Source organism: Arachis ipaensis, chromosome B04 (genome assembly GCF_000816755.2).
Source record: "Arachis ipaensis cultivar K30076 chromosome B04, Araip1.1, whole genome shotgun sequence".
Taxonomy (NCBI): domain Eukaryota; kingdom Viridiplantae; phylum Streptophyta; class Magnoliopsida; order Fabales; family Fabaceae; genus Arachis; species Arachis ipaensis.
The window spans coordinates 82,123,226-82,137,876 of record NC_029788.2 but is presented as its reverse complement, the minus strand read 5'-3'; the positions used below and the strand labels follow the sequence as shown (position 1 = coordinate 82,137,876).

Below are 14,651 nucleotides of genomic sequence, written 5' to 3'. Positions count from 1 at the left end.
GGGACTAGGTGAGTATAGAGGCTAGGCTAGCCTGGGCGCCAGCTTAGGGACTTCTTGAATAGGTCAGGGCCTGGGATGTTATATGTATATATATGTATATAGTTATTATCTAGCTATATCTAGGGGTGTTCTAACTAAAACTATATACTCTAATAAAGGCTGAATCACTGAATGTTGTTAACTACTTGAGATGTATTTATGTGTGGTTGTTTATAACTGTTTTATCTGTTATTATTTGTGAATTGATTATGAATGATTCTGTTTATTAATCAAAATATTTTCAAAAAAAAAGTACCTCACAAAATAACTACGTTTTTAACAACGAATCAGGCTCATATAATAAATAATAGATAATAATTAGGGAGACAAGTTGGTAGCGCTCAGTTTCTAGTATGATCATGACGTACCAGAAATTGGGTCGTTACAATTTGGTATCAGAGCAGTTCATTCCCAGTAGAGCCTGGGGAGTGGACTGACTATGCTTCATTGCATACTCTGCTTGTGTGTCTCATGCTGTTAGGGTATCTTCAAGATACATTTGGCATGAATATCTATGATTGTTCATTATGGGAATGTTCGTGCCTAGCTTGAGATATTAAGACTGATCACCTTAATGTTGATTGTTTGGTGCGAATAAGACCTCAATGACTGTGAATAGACATGGTTTAATCGAGCTCCGTACAAAGAATCGATGTGAGCCACAGCTATCTTCATAGCTGTTATGATCTCCATGGCTATGACTATGCGTGATTTGAGTGCTGTAAGGAACGGATCGATCTATTTGTCTGGATGGCTTGAAGGAAACAGATCACTTGAAAATGGAATCTTGCACGTGGCTGAAATTTTGAGGGCAAAATTTTCTTTTAGGAGGGTAGAATGTAACAACCCCGTTTTTCGAGTACGTGAGATCTTTTCTGAAGGCATGGATTTCTCCGGATGATCAGTAAAGGGAACACCTCTGATATATCATCAAGCATCTCAATCCTCATTGTCATTATGTCATCCTTAAGCTAGAACCTCTTCTGAGGCAAGCTCGATAACGCAATCACGAAGAACCTAGTTTTTGAACAGTATCGGTTAGGAGTTTTAATTCTGATTTTCGTAAGTAGTCTCAGTTTGACGAACAGGACTCGATTCATGAGAGAAGAAAGATAATAGTATAATATTAGTATTACATTAGTATTAGAAGATGCTTGAATGATATTATAAGGTTACCTGGTCTGTTTTAGTTAAAAACAGGAAATCGGTTTACTTGGGTTTACAGTTTATTGGTGCAGCTTAACACCAGCACTCACTGATGACTTTAGCAATTCTAAGGCCTCATTATACATGTTCTATTCTCATAATAATATGTTACTAGTGTCATTTATGCTAGTATCTCAGAAAACAATTTTTAGAGATGTTTTTACAAGTGTTCCGATACATCTAGTTTTAGTAGTTATACACCTAACATATTTTAATATTATTTTAATCCACCTCCAAGCCAACCAATCACAACTCACCCTACACCCCCAAAATCCCCAAGGCTGGTTCATTTTCACTTTGTGGCCGAAATTCTCAAGAGAGAAAAAGAGAGAAAAGTTCTTAGTTCCAAATCTTCAAAGCTTGATTTCTGCTGAACTAAAACTCAAATCAAAATTCCAATCCGACCAAAATGATCCTCTCTTCTTTCTCTACATGATCATATGACTTATCAAGGGTGGAAATAAGGTGAGATGGCTTTCTCCCTCCCTCTTCAATTCGGTTTTCAAGGAAACATGCTTAAACATGTGTTTTCTTGATGTTCTTCCTTAGGAATCATGCTTAACTTGACTTGAGGGCCAAGAAACGTTAATTTCCAGTAAGTTTAAGGTGAGAAATCCCTTCCTAATGTTCTGAGCAAGATTTGGTTTGTTGAGGGTTTTGGATTTAAAGTTGTTCTTGATGTGTTTTAGGAGGAAAAAGTGCAAAAAAACACCTAAAAGCATAACCGGATTTGAGGCAGTAAATCAAGGTAGGGTGTAACAAAATTAATCTTGATTATTTGTGTTTGAGTTGTGTGAATGTTGTATGATTTGTCTGTGCTAAAAATTAGTTGCATATATGATTGATTCTTGGTGAAAATTCGGTGAAATTTTGATGAAATTTGATGAAATTCAAGCTTTAAGGTTCATGTTCTTGGAGCAACTGGAAAAATAAAACTCTAGGCTTAAATTGAGGTTCAATTTGTGTTGAAATCATGTGGAAAAGATGGGGTTTTAGTGGCTGGAAATTTATTATGAATTATGGTAAAAATCAGTTGCTGAAAAGACTGAAAAACGGGTAAAAACAGAGAAAGAATCTAAAGAATTTATGAAAAACATGAAGAACACTTTGAGTGTGATGAAGAACAATGAAGAACAGGCTTTAGATCCTTAAAAGGGCAAGGAAGTAAAAATTTTGGTGTTTAAGGGGTTATTTGGTAGTTTCCAAAAGTTAGGGTGGTTAAAGTAGAAATATTAAAAGTTACGGGTGATAAAAAGTGAATTTTAAAGGTTAAAAGTAAAAGGTAAGTTAATTTTCGAAAATTAATGATAAAATAATAAATAACAATAAAATATTAAATAATAATATTTAGTTAAAAATAATATTTTAATAAAAATAATAAAATAATACGGAAAAGGCAGTTTTTTGTAAAAGCTTTAGAAAGACAACTTTAACATGTATGCCCAAGTTCACCTACAGTAAGTTGTTATTCCTGTAGGCCGAAGTTTACCTTCAGTGAATATCAATTGTGTAGCTCAGGGTGTTGCTCCTGTAGGCCGAAGTTTACCTACAGAAAGTTGTTGTGTTGTGATTATATTATTCCTATAAGCCAAAGTTCACTTACAAGGGCACCATTTCTGTAAGCCGAAGTTCACTTACAGAGGTGCTATTTCTGTAAGCCCAAGTTCACCTACAGAAAGTTGTTGTGTTGTGTTTAGACTATTCCTGTAAGCCGAAGTTCACTTACAGGGGTGCTATTTCTGTAGGCGGAAGTTCACCTACAGAGATAAAGCAATATCTAGGACTAGTTCCTGGGTAATGTCGGGTTGCAGGGTGTAAATCGACACGTGAGCTCATGGCCTGCATAGGACAGACATGCATCATACTTGGTTGTGCATTTCCTCTGTTATGATTGTTGTATGAATGTATGCTTTCCTTGTTTGTATTCTATTCTCTGTGTTTGTGTTTTACTTTCTTATATTCTTCTGTTTGTGATTTGTTTTCAGTTTACTCTATTTTTTCTATTCATCTGTCTTTTATTTACTGCATCTCTATATTCTGCTATATGTCTGCTAAGCGACACAGATTAATGAACTTAGCTAATAACTCCGGCCCTACTAAGAACTCCCCAGTTCTTACCCCTTCTCTCTCCCTGCCCCCTTCAGATGGAAGTATGGGTACCCTTCCGTAGTTCGTTGATGACGTTCCACCTGACTTGAGTTTTCGAAGACTTGGAACATACTTTCCCTCGCTTTAGTAGTTTAGAGGGACTAGTTGAGTATAGAGGCTAGGCTAGCCTGGGCGCCAGATTAGGGACTTCTTGAACAGGTCAGGGTCTAGGATGTTATATCTATATATATGTATATAGTTATTATCTAGCTATATCTAGGGGTGTTCTAACTAAAACTATATACTCTAATAAAGGCTGAATCACTGAATGTTGTTAACTACTTGAGATGTATTTATGTGTGGCTGTTTATAACTGTTTTATCTGTTATTATTTGTGAATTGATTATGAATGATTCTCTTTATTAATCAAAATGTTTTCAAAAAAAAGTACCTCAAAAAATAACTACGTTTTTAACAACGAATCAGGCTCATATAATAAATAATAGATAATAATTAGGGAGACAAGTTGGTAGCGCTCAGTTTCTAGTATGATCATGACGTACCAGAAATTAGGTCGTTACATTGTTTGTTAGTGGCAGTTTCACAAGATGGTAACAACAATATCGTCCCAATTGCATTTGCTATTGTGGAGGGAGAGACTTCTGATGCGTGGCACTTTTTTCTTAGTAACCTGCGACAACATGTTGTGACTCGGGATGGTGTGGGACTGATATCCGACCGACACGAATCCATCAATGCAGCTGTGGCTCGCAGTAACGGAGCTTCGTCACCTCCTAGAGCTTTCCACATGTTTTGCATCAGGCATATAAAGTCAAATTTCTTGAGAAAATTCAAGGCACCGTACCTGCAAAAACTTGTCATCAATATAGGTAACATTGAGTAACTCGAAGTTTGTTATCAACAGAGATACCTTTAATAAGTGTTTGTTAACCCCATTTTTTTTTATTGTTTTTTGTTATTATGCAGGATATTCGAGGACGGTGTGAGAGTACGAAGTGCGTTACCAGCGGCTAGGAGAACGGGGCGAGGCTTACACTAACTGGTTAGACCGAATCCCCCGCGAACAGTATGCGTTGGCATTTGATGGTGGCTACCGATGGGGTCACATGACGACGAATTTAGTAGAATGCATCAACTCGGTCATGAAGGGTGCACGCAATCTCCCCATCACTGCGCTTGTCAAAGTAACATTTTACAAGTTTAATGAGCCATGAACCCAAGCAACTGGCTAAAAGAACCACCATCTCCTGAGTCAAACTGTGGCACACTCCAATGCTGCTGATGTATCGGGTATGATGAGGTAAATTGTGTTTGTGGTACATATTGGCTTGACCAATGAGGTTGTTCTTGTGGAGGTGGAGGTGGAGGCGGAGGTGGAGGTGGCGATGACTGTGGCTCCTGCTCCTCAGTCTCTTCATTCTCTTGAACCACATCATCCATAACCAGATCACCCTCGTCATTCTCTTGAACCACAAGATCTGACAAGTTCAAATAGTTTTCATATTTTGTACGGTACCAGTGCATGTAAATATCTAAGGGATGCTGTGGACCATCAAGCTCAGTCAGAACGTGATTATACCTGTTTGTCTACTGCATCACCCAAAATGAATGACTCGTGGCTGTGGCCCAATTAAGATTTGTAGGACCAGTCAGGACTTCTCTGTGTGCCTTGTCTAGATTCCGTTCCTGATGAGGAACTCCCTGCACAAAACCAAACTGTCGCCTATACCGATCGGTTGCATGCCACTCAATGCATTCAAAAGATACCAACGGCACCGTAGCACTCCACACAACCGAGTGCATATAGATGTCTATAAGAATTATGTCTGGATCCACGCGATCCACAGCATAAGCAACCCGCACAAACTGGGAAAAATAACCGACACTGATGATTACAATCGGAATAAATATAACACTGCAACCCCAAACCAAATACTTCTTTAATAAAAATATACCTGGCCTTCCTGAAGATCATCTAAGGCCTTCTTAAAGTGAGCAAGTGTAAGATATCTAAGTGTCGGTCTCCACGCTCCGAGTTATGCCACCTAATATGACTTAATTCATTAACAGAACTGGATTCTAAATATGAAGATACATAGTAAATGTTAGATAATGTTACCTGTTTGCAAGCGGAAAACTATGGGGTTCCCTAGAAACCGGCGCTAGATTTGGCAGGCGGATCCAAACCCAAATGAGCAGCAGTGTTAGTGGATCGTCGATCTCCTTACAGTCAAAATGAGATACCCTGCATAACGCCCTGTATAGATGTGCGTGGCAAGCCGATCTCCAACTGTACTGTCCGATACTGCCAAAATCACGAAGTAAAGGCAGAAACTTCCAGTGCACAGATGCCCCAGACTTCTCTCCAGACAATATCGTACCGATCAACAACATAATGTGGCACTTCACGTACCTCTGTATACTGTTTTCATCAGTCAACTGTAACTGTTCTTTTAGATCCCATAGCCAAGTCAGTTTTATACCGTTTCCTCTACAGTCTGAATTTCTCGGTGCAACCCCAAATTGGTGCAAACACTCCGCCTCTAAGACTTCAAAACTACTCATAGTCATCCTTGTGACTAAAGGACCGTCCGTCGGAAGACCAAGAATCATAGCCACATCTTCGAGTGTCACAGCACATTCACCAATCGAAAGGTGAAAGGTATGTGTGTCTGGATGCCACTTTTCGACTAGAGTATTTACAAGTGCTTTCTGACATTGGGCTATTCCAATCTTAGATGCATGATAAAAATCAGTAAATCGTAAATGCTCATCCACCCTATCATCGTACCGATCCGGAGGGACAGAGTGATCACACATCAACATCCGTAATAAATTATTAATCAAACTATCAACAATTACTAATTTACTACTAAAATATAATAAGTTTTTAACTAGAACAACAAATATATCCAACAAATTATTTCTAACTTACCATTAATAATAATAACTAATAGATTCTTCCAATTTCTATCTAACTAATGTTCCACTGTAATATTAAAACCTCACTTACAACAACATACTTAAGTCAATTAAAAACCTAATAGTAAAAAAATAATTATTATCGAAAAACAAATATATTATATTATTATATTTTACAAAACCTAATTATTGATCAAAATCAACAATATTAATCCAAAAATGTATTTTTTAAACATATATTTTTTACTAAAAATATTACAAAAAATTCTAAACATATTCTTTTTACTAATCTATCATATTAGTCTAACTCAAATATTATCATTGATTAAAATATTCTCTAACTATATTTATATATATATTTCTAACTATTATTTAAACATATATTCTTAAATTTCAATCAATCAATCAATCAATCAATAATAATAATAATAATATTACAGTCACTGATATATGACCCTATTTGAACAACAAACAACAACTATAATTAGATGGAGAAGATGGTAGAATGGTTGCTGGTGGGATGGAGATGAAACTCATTTCGGAGGGTGGGTATGCATGCAGTAAAGAGTTATGCTGGGGTTAAGGGCACCGTTGTGGGGAGCAACGTCCATGCGGCACGTGGCGGGGGAGGGACAACTCGGACCATCCAATCTGTTCCCTCAATGTGGACCATCTGATTTGCCTTGGAGAACTCAGACCGTGCAATTTGTGGTTACCTAACACCACAAGCCGGTAAAGCACACATGCTCTCCACAAGCCGTCCTGATTAAAATGCCTTTTGTTCTTTGCGAATCTCCATGAGTAGAGTGGTCATGTCTCCAATCACTTTAGTCAAAGCCGATTCGGAAGGAGGTGCTTCCACCACACTCTTGGGAGGGTTGTTCCTTACCCTCACATGTGGGGTAGTCTCGGCGACATCATTGATCAAACTCTATGCTTCTGTCGCCGTCTTGTTCTTAGAAAGGAAACTACCACTAAACGCGAATGCTGCGTCGTCGACGGCGATGTAGGCAATGTGGGGCTGAGGGGCACAGCCATAGTAGATGTCATTAGTCAATTGGTGCAAGTGTCGAAAATAATGCTCAGTAGAATTATATATTATTCTATTTGAGTCCTTGTAGCTTATATGAATCTATTCTATGACATATGCGACTTTAGAATTATATATTATGCTATTTGAAACCTTGTAACTTATATGAATCGACTCTGGCAAATGCGAATTTAGAATTAAATATCAATCTATTCTATGGCGATTGCGAGTTTAGAATTCATACATACAAAAGTGAACTGATACATAGCAAATGTTAACTTGATAACTTGATACATAGTAATTGATAGATCGAACAGTTAATTCATACATAGAAAAGTGAACCGATACATAGAAAATGTTAACTACACAACATCTACTTTCTCATTGCCCACTTTACATCTTTCACAAGATTATTGCATTTCTTGGCGGCTTTTTTGAACACGGACGGAGTGAATCGATTAGCACTACGACTAGGCAGATCACCCCTGAGATTGTACCCTTTGCCTATCTCATCTGGAGTGCGTGCCTCACCTATATACAACTTAATTAGACAGACCATCCTAACATGATTATAATTACATCAACTGAGGAAATAAGTATATAATATAATCAAATCAACAGAGATTAGAGTCATTGAAACACGGTTAGGGTTTTGTCTATTAAGAACTCCTCGACCACTATCACTCCTACTAGAGACACCAGATACCAACCCTCTAGAAGCACATGAGGAAGTGCGGTATAAATGCCTTGCATCCAAGAAATACCTACCCGCCATGATGTCAAGCTGATGGCCATATTGTGATTGACCTGCATCTGTAGCCCCAAGCAACTGGCTAAAAGAACTACCATCTCCTGAGTCAAACTGTGGCACACTCCAATACTACTGATGTATCGGGTATGATTAGGTAAATTGTGTTTGTGTTACATATTGGCTTGACCGCTGAAGTTCTTGTGGAGGTGGAGACAGAGCTAGAGGTGACGGTGACTGTGGCTCCTGCTCCTCAGTCTCTTCATTCTCTTGAACCACATCATCCATAACCAGATCACCATCGTCATTCTCTTGAACCACAAGATCCGACAAGTTCAAATGATTGCCATATTTTGTACGGTACCAGTGCATGTAAATATCTAAGGGATGTTGTGGACCATCAAACTCAGTCAGAACGTGATTATACCTGTTTGTCCACTGCATCACCCAAAACGAATGACTCGTGGCTGTGGCCCAATTAAGATTCTTAGAACCAGTCAGGACTTCTCCGTGTGCCTTGTTTAGATTCCGTTCCTGATGAGGAACTCCCTGCACAAAACCAAACTGTCGCCTATACCGATCGGTTGCATGCCACTCAATGCATTCAAAAGATACCAACGGCACCGTAGCACTCCACACAACCGAGTGCATGTAGATGTCTGCAGGAATTATATCCGAATCCACGCAATCTACAGCATAAACAACCCACACAAACTGTGAAAAATAAACGACACTGATGATTACAATCGGAATAACAATAACACTGCATCCAAAACCAAATACTTCTTTAATGAAAATATACCTCGCTTTCCTGAAGATCATCCAAGGCCTTCCTAAAGTGAGCAAGTGTAAGATATCTAAAACGTTGGTTTCCACGCTCCCAGTTATGCCACCTAATATGACTTAATTAATTAACAGAACTGGATTCTAAATATGAAGATACGGAGTAAATGTTATATAATGTTACCTGTTTGCAAGCGAAAAACTACAGAGTTCTCTAGGAACCGGCGCTAGATATGGCAGGCGGATCTAAACCCAAACGAGCAGCAATGTTAGGCTAGATATGGCAGGTGGATCCAAGCCCAACCCAGCAGAAGTGTTAGCGGACCATCGATCTCCTTACAGTCAAAACGAGATGCCCTACATAATGCCCTGTACAGATGTGCGAGGCAAGCCGATCTCTTACAGTACTGTCCGATACTGCCAAAATCACGAAGTAAAGGCAGAAACTTCCAGTGCACAGAAATCCTATCATCATACCGATCCAGAGGGACAGGGTAATCACACATCAACATCCGTGAACTCTACAAAAACATAAATGATTAATCAAACTATCAACAATTACTAATTTATTACTAAAATATAATAAATTTCTAACTAGAACAACAAATATATCCAACAAATTATTTCTAACTTACCACTAATAATAATAACTAATAGATTCTTCCAATTCCTATCTATCTAATGTTCCACTGTAATATTAAAACCTCACTTACAACAGCCAACAGCAGTCAATTAAAAACCTAATAGTAAAAAAATAATTATTATCGAAAAACAAATATATTATATTATTATATTTTACAAAACCTAATTATTGATCAAAATCAGCAACATTAATCCAAAAACATATTTTTTAAACATATTTTTTACTAAAAATAGTTCACAAAATTCTAAACATATTCTTTTTACTAATCTATCATATTAGTCTAACTCAAATATTACTATTGATTAAAATATTTTCTATAATGTTCTACCACCAAATCAAACAACATTGACAAACAATTTTTCAACTAAACAAAAGACACTGATCATAAAAAATCATAATCATAATTAAGTGCTTCAAGAAAATAGCAACTCAGAAGACAAAAAAAAAATCAGAAAAAAAGCAACTTAGAATTACAGTAATAAGTAATAACCACTAATAATCAAAACTAACCAAAACTCAGAATCACAGTAGCAACTCAAAAATAGCAACTTAGGATTTGTAATCTAATTATCAAAACTAACCAACAAATTGGTAATAACCACTAACTATTGAATTTGAAAACAGAATCACAGTGCTAACTACTGAATTTACAAACAAACAGACTATGAAGTATGAAATCAAACTGCAGTAACAAATTACAGAACAAAAGCATAATTTGAAACTTACAGAAACAGAATTACAAAAACTGATTAATTCATATAAATAACAAAATAAAAAAAATAAAAAGAAGATAGTAATCAACAGAAATTAAATCCAGAAGACAGCAATCAAAAACCAACAATTAACCCAGAAAAAACAACATGCAACAGTCAACATAATTAAATCCAAAAAATCAACAATTAACTCCCAAAAATAAAACTAAAGCAGTGTATGGATTGAGGCTTACAACTCAGAAATTCAGTAACCCAAAATAAGCAGAAATTAATAGACTCAGAATCAGAAATAAAAAAAACCAAATAAAAGTGACTCCGGCATAGAGGGGATCGAAGACAGAGGCTTGATGTGCGAGAGAGAGAGAAAGATCGACGATGAGGATAGAGACACGATTTTAGGGTGGCCGACGATGACGAGGACAGAGGCGGCGACGCTAACAGCAGCTCCGAGCATACCTGGCGATGCGAGGTGAAGGGATCTAGGAGAAGAGGATAGCGACGGCGGGGCTTGACGCTGGCTAAGGAGAAGAGTTCGTCTGTGACGGCGTCGTTGGCCGTTGGCTGCTGCTGCTGGCTGTTTGGGAGAGAGAGAGAGAGGCTACTAGGGTTTCTTCTGTGCGAGAAAAGAGAGAGAGCGAGAGGCTGGGTAGGTTGTGAGACAGAGAGAAGGGGGAACTGGGGAAGGACTGCATTTTGTTAAACTATATTTTTCTTTTTTTTTTTTGCAGCGCCAAACGACGCCGTTTATGATTTGGGGGAGAACCGGTGCCTAATAAAACCCGGCCGGTTCGTCCGGTTCGCCGGTTAACCACCGGTTCGACCGGTTTTTTGCAGAACGGTTTTGCAGGTGGACCGGATCGACTAGGTGACCGGTTTCTGGTTAACCCGGTTGAACCGGCCGGTCCGGTCCGATTTTCAGAACATTGATATATATATATATATATTCCTAACTATTATTTAAACATATATTCTTAAATTTCAATCAATAATAATAATAATAATAATAACATTACCATTACTATTACTGATATATGACCCTATTTGAACTACCAACAACAACTATAATTAAAAAAATCGGATGGTCCGATTTGTGTACCATCCGATTACTGAAATCAGATCATCCGATTATAATTCCCCCATTGATCCGTCCGATTTGTTCTGCACAGCCCAATAAAACACCATATACCTCCATAACTATACTATACACCAACAATCATTCCATATCAAAATTAAAAAACTCCCAATATTATTAAATAACACACTTCTTTTCCCTATTTGTAAATTAATTTCTGTTAAATAATATATAAATGTTTTAACTTCATAAAATATATATAAATAATAAAAAAAATTCTTACCGGATGTGTAGTCATCCAGATAAATTTGCTTAATCAATAGAATCACAGTCGAAAGAATATTCCCTGACGTCAAAAATAGAGCAGAAATGAGTGAAACAAAATAGTAATTATTAAAAAAAATTAGATAATAACATATATGCAACTTTTACCGTCATTTTGATTCATTTGTATCATAAAAAAAATATAATTCAATGAATCATAACACAGGTTCTAGTGACACAATCAATTACAAAAGATGATGATTGAAAAATAGCAATAGTACCTTTATGACGAGTAGAATGAAGCTGCATAAGCCCATTCCTTTGAAACTCCAGCGAAAGTGGAAGCTCTTTTTAGTTGCAACGTTTTTTAAGAAGATCAAAACAGTTTTCTCCAAAGAAACCGTAGTGCAGCGGATGAAGAGAAGGGAAAACAGAGCCAGATGATGATGAAAATAAGAGAACAGATCAGAGAAGAAATTTGAGCTAACTAACTTTACAGATCCTGGTATTCCAGATGAATCTAACGCTTAAAAATGGTTGCTTTAGCAAAATCAGTATATGAAACCGGATGGCATGAAAAAAAAATTGAACATGAGAAGAAGAGCTTGATAGCTCATAACAAGAGAGAGGCGATGCAGATCTTGTGCTTCATTCATGGCTAATCACGATCTTTTTTCAAAGTAGTCTTTTCCTGTTAAAAGATTCTACTGTTGGAAGGCAAGAGAAATCCGAGAAATAATATCAAAAGTTAACAAGGAGAACAAGGAGGTAAGAACTAAGAACAAAGGGGGTACGCAGTACGCACGACAAGATAACGAGAGATTAAATATATTTGGTCGTCCGTGACCTAAAATATTTAATTTTTTAAAAAAATAAAAAGTTTTAGACCAAATACATATTAAAAATTCTCAAAATCATCTAAGATAAACTAGGGGTGCACAGACCCGGACCGGCCCGAAGACCCGGCCCGGCCCCGAAGGAATTTGGGCCGCGAAGACCCGGACCCGAAGTGACCCGGGGTGGACCCGGGGAAAAAAAATGAAATCAGAAAGGGAAGTGAAGCCGGGACCGGGCCATGGCTCGGGTCACCCGGACCCGGCCCGGTGGCCCGGCCATATTACACACACACAAACGCGTTACAGCGTTACAGCCTTACAGGTTTGAGGTTTCTACTTTCTAATTAGGGGCTAGGGCAACACAGAACACGCATCGTGCCTCCTTCAGCAGCTCAGCGCCTCAGCCCTCAGCCATTGAGGCTCACCCCCACACCCCAAGTCCCCACTCCGGCACTCCCCACGCCCCACTCCGGCTCTGGCAGTCGCCATTCCCAGGTTTCACTAATGCATCCACATCACAAGGAACAAGTTGACAACATTAATGGCTATTGATAGAGGATGATTATTCTTATGTATTGTAAACCTTAACATTTTATTTGTATTGACTTAAATATTATTGTGTTATTTGTATTGACTTTAGACTAATGCATATTATTATGTTATTTGTATTGACTTAAATATTTAGTGTTATTAGACAATATTAGTATTGGACTATTGATTGTGATGATGCTTTGATATTGATTGTGATTATGTTTTAATTTTGAAGAAGGGTTGCTTATGGCCCGGTTATGGCCCGGTTTTCACCCGGTTTTCACCCGGTTTAATTGTGGCCCGAAAGACTGTTGGTTTCATCGGGTCTAGGGCCGGGTCTGGGTCATCTCAAACCCGGCTTCACCCGGCCCATGTGCACCCCTAAGATAAACATTCAAATTTTCGTACTACACAAGGCAGAACAAAATAGACTAATTCAGGATCTTTAGATACATAGGCGATGTCCTAAGGTCAATCACCTCCTGTTTGCTGATGATTCCATTTTATTCTGTAAGGCTAATCCTGAAGCATGTTCAAATATCCTGCATTTATTGAATACGACTTTTGAACATGGTGGACTGCATCAACAGAGATACTTAACCCGTTGAAGAATGCTAATCGTAATCCTCAATTGCTTGCCATCATTTGCTGGAACTGCTGGAAAGCTCGCAACCAGTTGATTTTTGAAGGTTCTACTTCTATGTCGTCTGCCATTCTAGCAAGCTCTGTCAAGTTGCTCCGTGAAATCCAAAGAACTCCCAATTTAGGTCGTCATCTCCATGAGACAAGCTCTTAGTTGCATTCAATTTGATTTATCATTATTTCTTCTTTAAGATTTTTCTTCGTTTTTCGACCACGCACCGTTGGATGAATACCTTCAGTGTAGTGTCTTTGGGAAATCCCCACCTTTTATTATGCTGCTCTGCTTTTGGACATCTTTATATTTTATTTTTTAATAATTAATGAAATATAACCTATTATCTTTAAAAAAAAATAAAAACAAAAAAACTATTCTCTTTTCAACTGAAATTCTAATTCTAATGTCTATACATTTCGACTACAATAAAAAAAATAACCAAGGGGGCCGAAGAAAGAAAAACTTACCTAGGAGCATTTTGAGATGAAAAATGATTTATTTAATTAGATATTCAGTTAATTTTTTTATTTTTAAATAAAATAAAATTTAAAATTTAATAATAAATAAAAATATTAAATAAAAATATTTTAAAAATTAATTAAATTCAAGTATTCATATATAAAATTCTCAATTTTAAATGTGTTGTTTCAATATTGCATACAAAAATTAATAAATAATAAACTACATATCTCTTATCGTGAACATTGTGTCAGAAAATCTTATCCAATGCATAAAAAATAAAAATTTCACGTGATGCTAAGTTGTTTAATTCTTATTTATTTTATTGAATTTCGGAAGTTTGGTCTAGGGTTTATCTTTTATTTTTCTTCTTCTCTTTACTCGCATACTTTTCGTATTTTTTTTAAGTAAATAAATTAAATATTTTATTTATAAATATAGATAATTTATAATTTATTTTGTGTTGTTAAATGTTACAACAATCATTCATCTCTACTGCTTGATCAGATGTGCTCAACTGCTCAATGTTTCCATTCATTTCCTAAGGAACGTGCGCGTTTTCGCCACCACCAATACGTGACATTTACCTCAATGCATATAATAGTACCAACACACGGAATGAAATTTAAATATAATATAATAATAGTTATTGTTATCAA

General features: G+C 37.0%; 2 protein-coding genes and 1 long non-coding RNA gene across 3 annotated transcripts; all 3 read right to left on the bottom strand.

Annotated features, from left to right (window-relative positions):
- Window positions 3,823–6,419, bottom strand: LOC110271102 (serine/threonine-protein phosphatase 7 long form homolog). Its single transcript, XM_021121277.1, has 3 exons — window positions 5,474–6,419; window positions 5,310–5,399; window positions 3,823–5,220 (listed from the first exon to the last, which is right to left on the bottom strand). Exons 1-2 carry the CDS (start codon window positions 6,178–6,180, stop codon window positions 5,330–5,332), a joined length of 777 nt encoding a protein of 258 aa, XP_020976936.1. The 5' UTR covers window positions 6,181–6,419; the 3' UTR covers window positions 3,823–5,220; window positions 5,310–5,329.
- Window positions 7,570–9,074, bottom strand: LOC110271103 (serine/threonine-protein phosphatase 7 long form homolog). The gene is made up of 3 exons (XM_021121278.1): window positions 9,022–9,074; window positions 8,857–8,947; window positions 7,570–8,768 (listed from the first exon to the last, which is right to left on the bottom strand). Exon 3 carries the CDS (start codon window positions 8,703–8,705, stop codon window positions 8,208–8,210), a length of 498 nt encoding a protein of 165 aa, XP_020976937.1. The 5' UTR covers window positions 8,706–8,768; window positions 8,857–8,947; window positions 9,022–9,074; the 3' UTR covers window positions 7,570–8,207.
- LOC110271104 lies at window positions 9,118–12,339 on the bottom strand. The gene is made up of 3 exons (XR_002361243.1): window positions 11,811–12,339; window positions 11,549–11,611; window positions 9,118–9,358 (listed from the first exon to the last, which is right to left on the bottom strand). It is a non-coding gene; the product is annotated as an uncharacterized LOC110271104 (long non-coding RNA).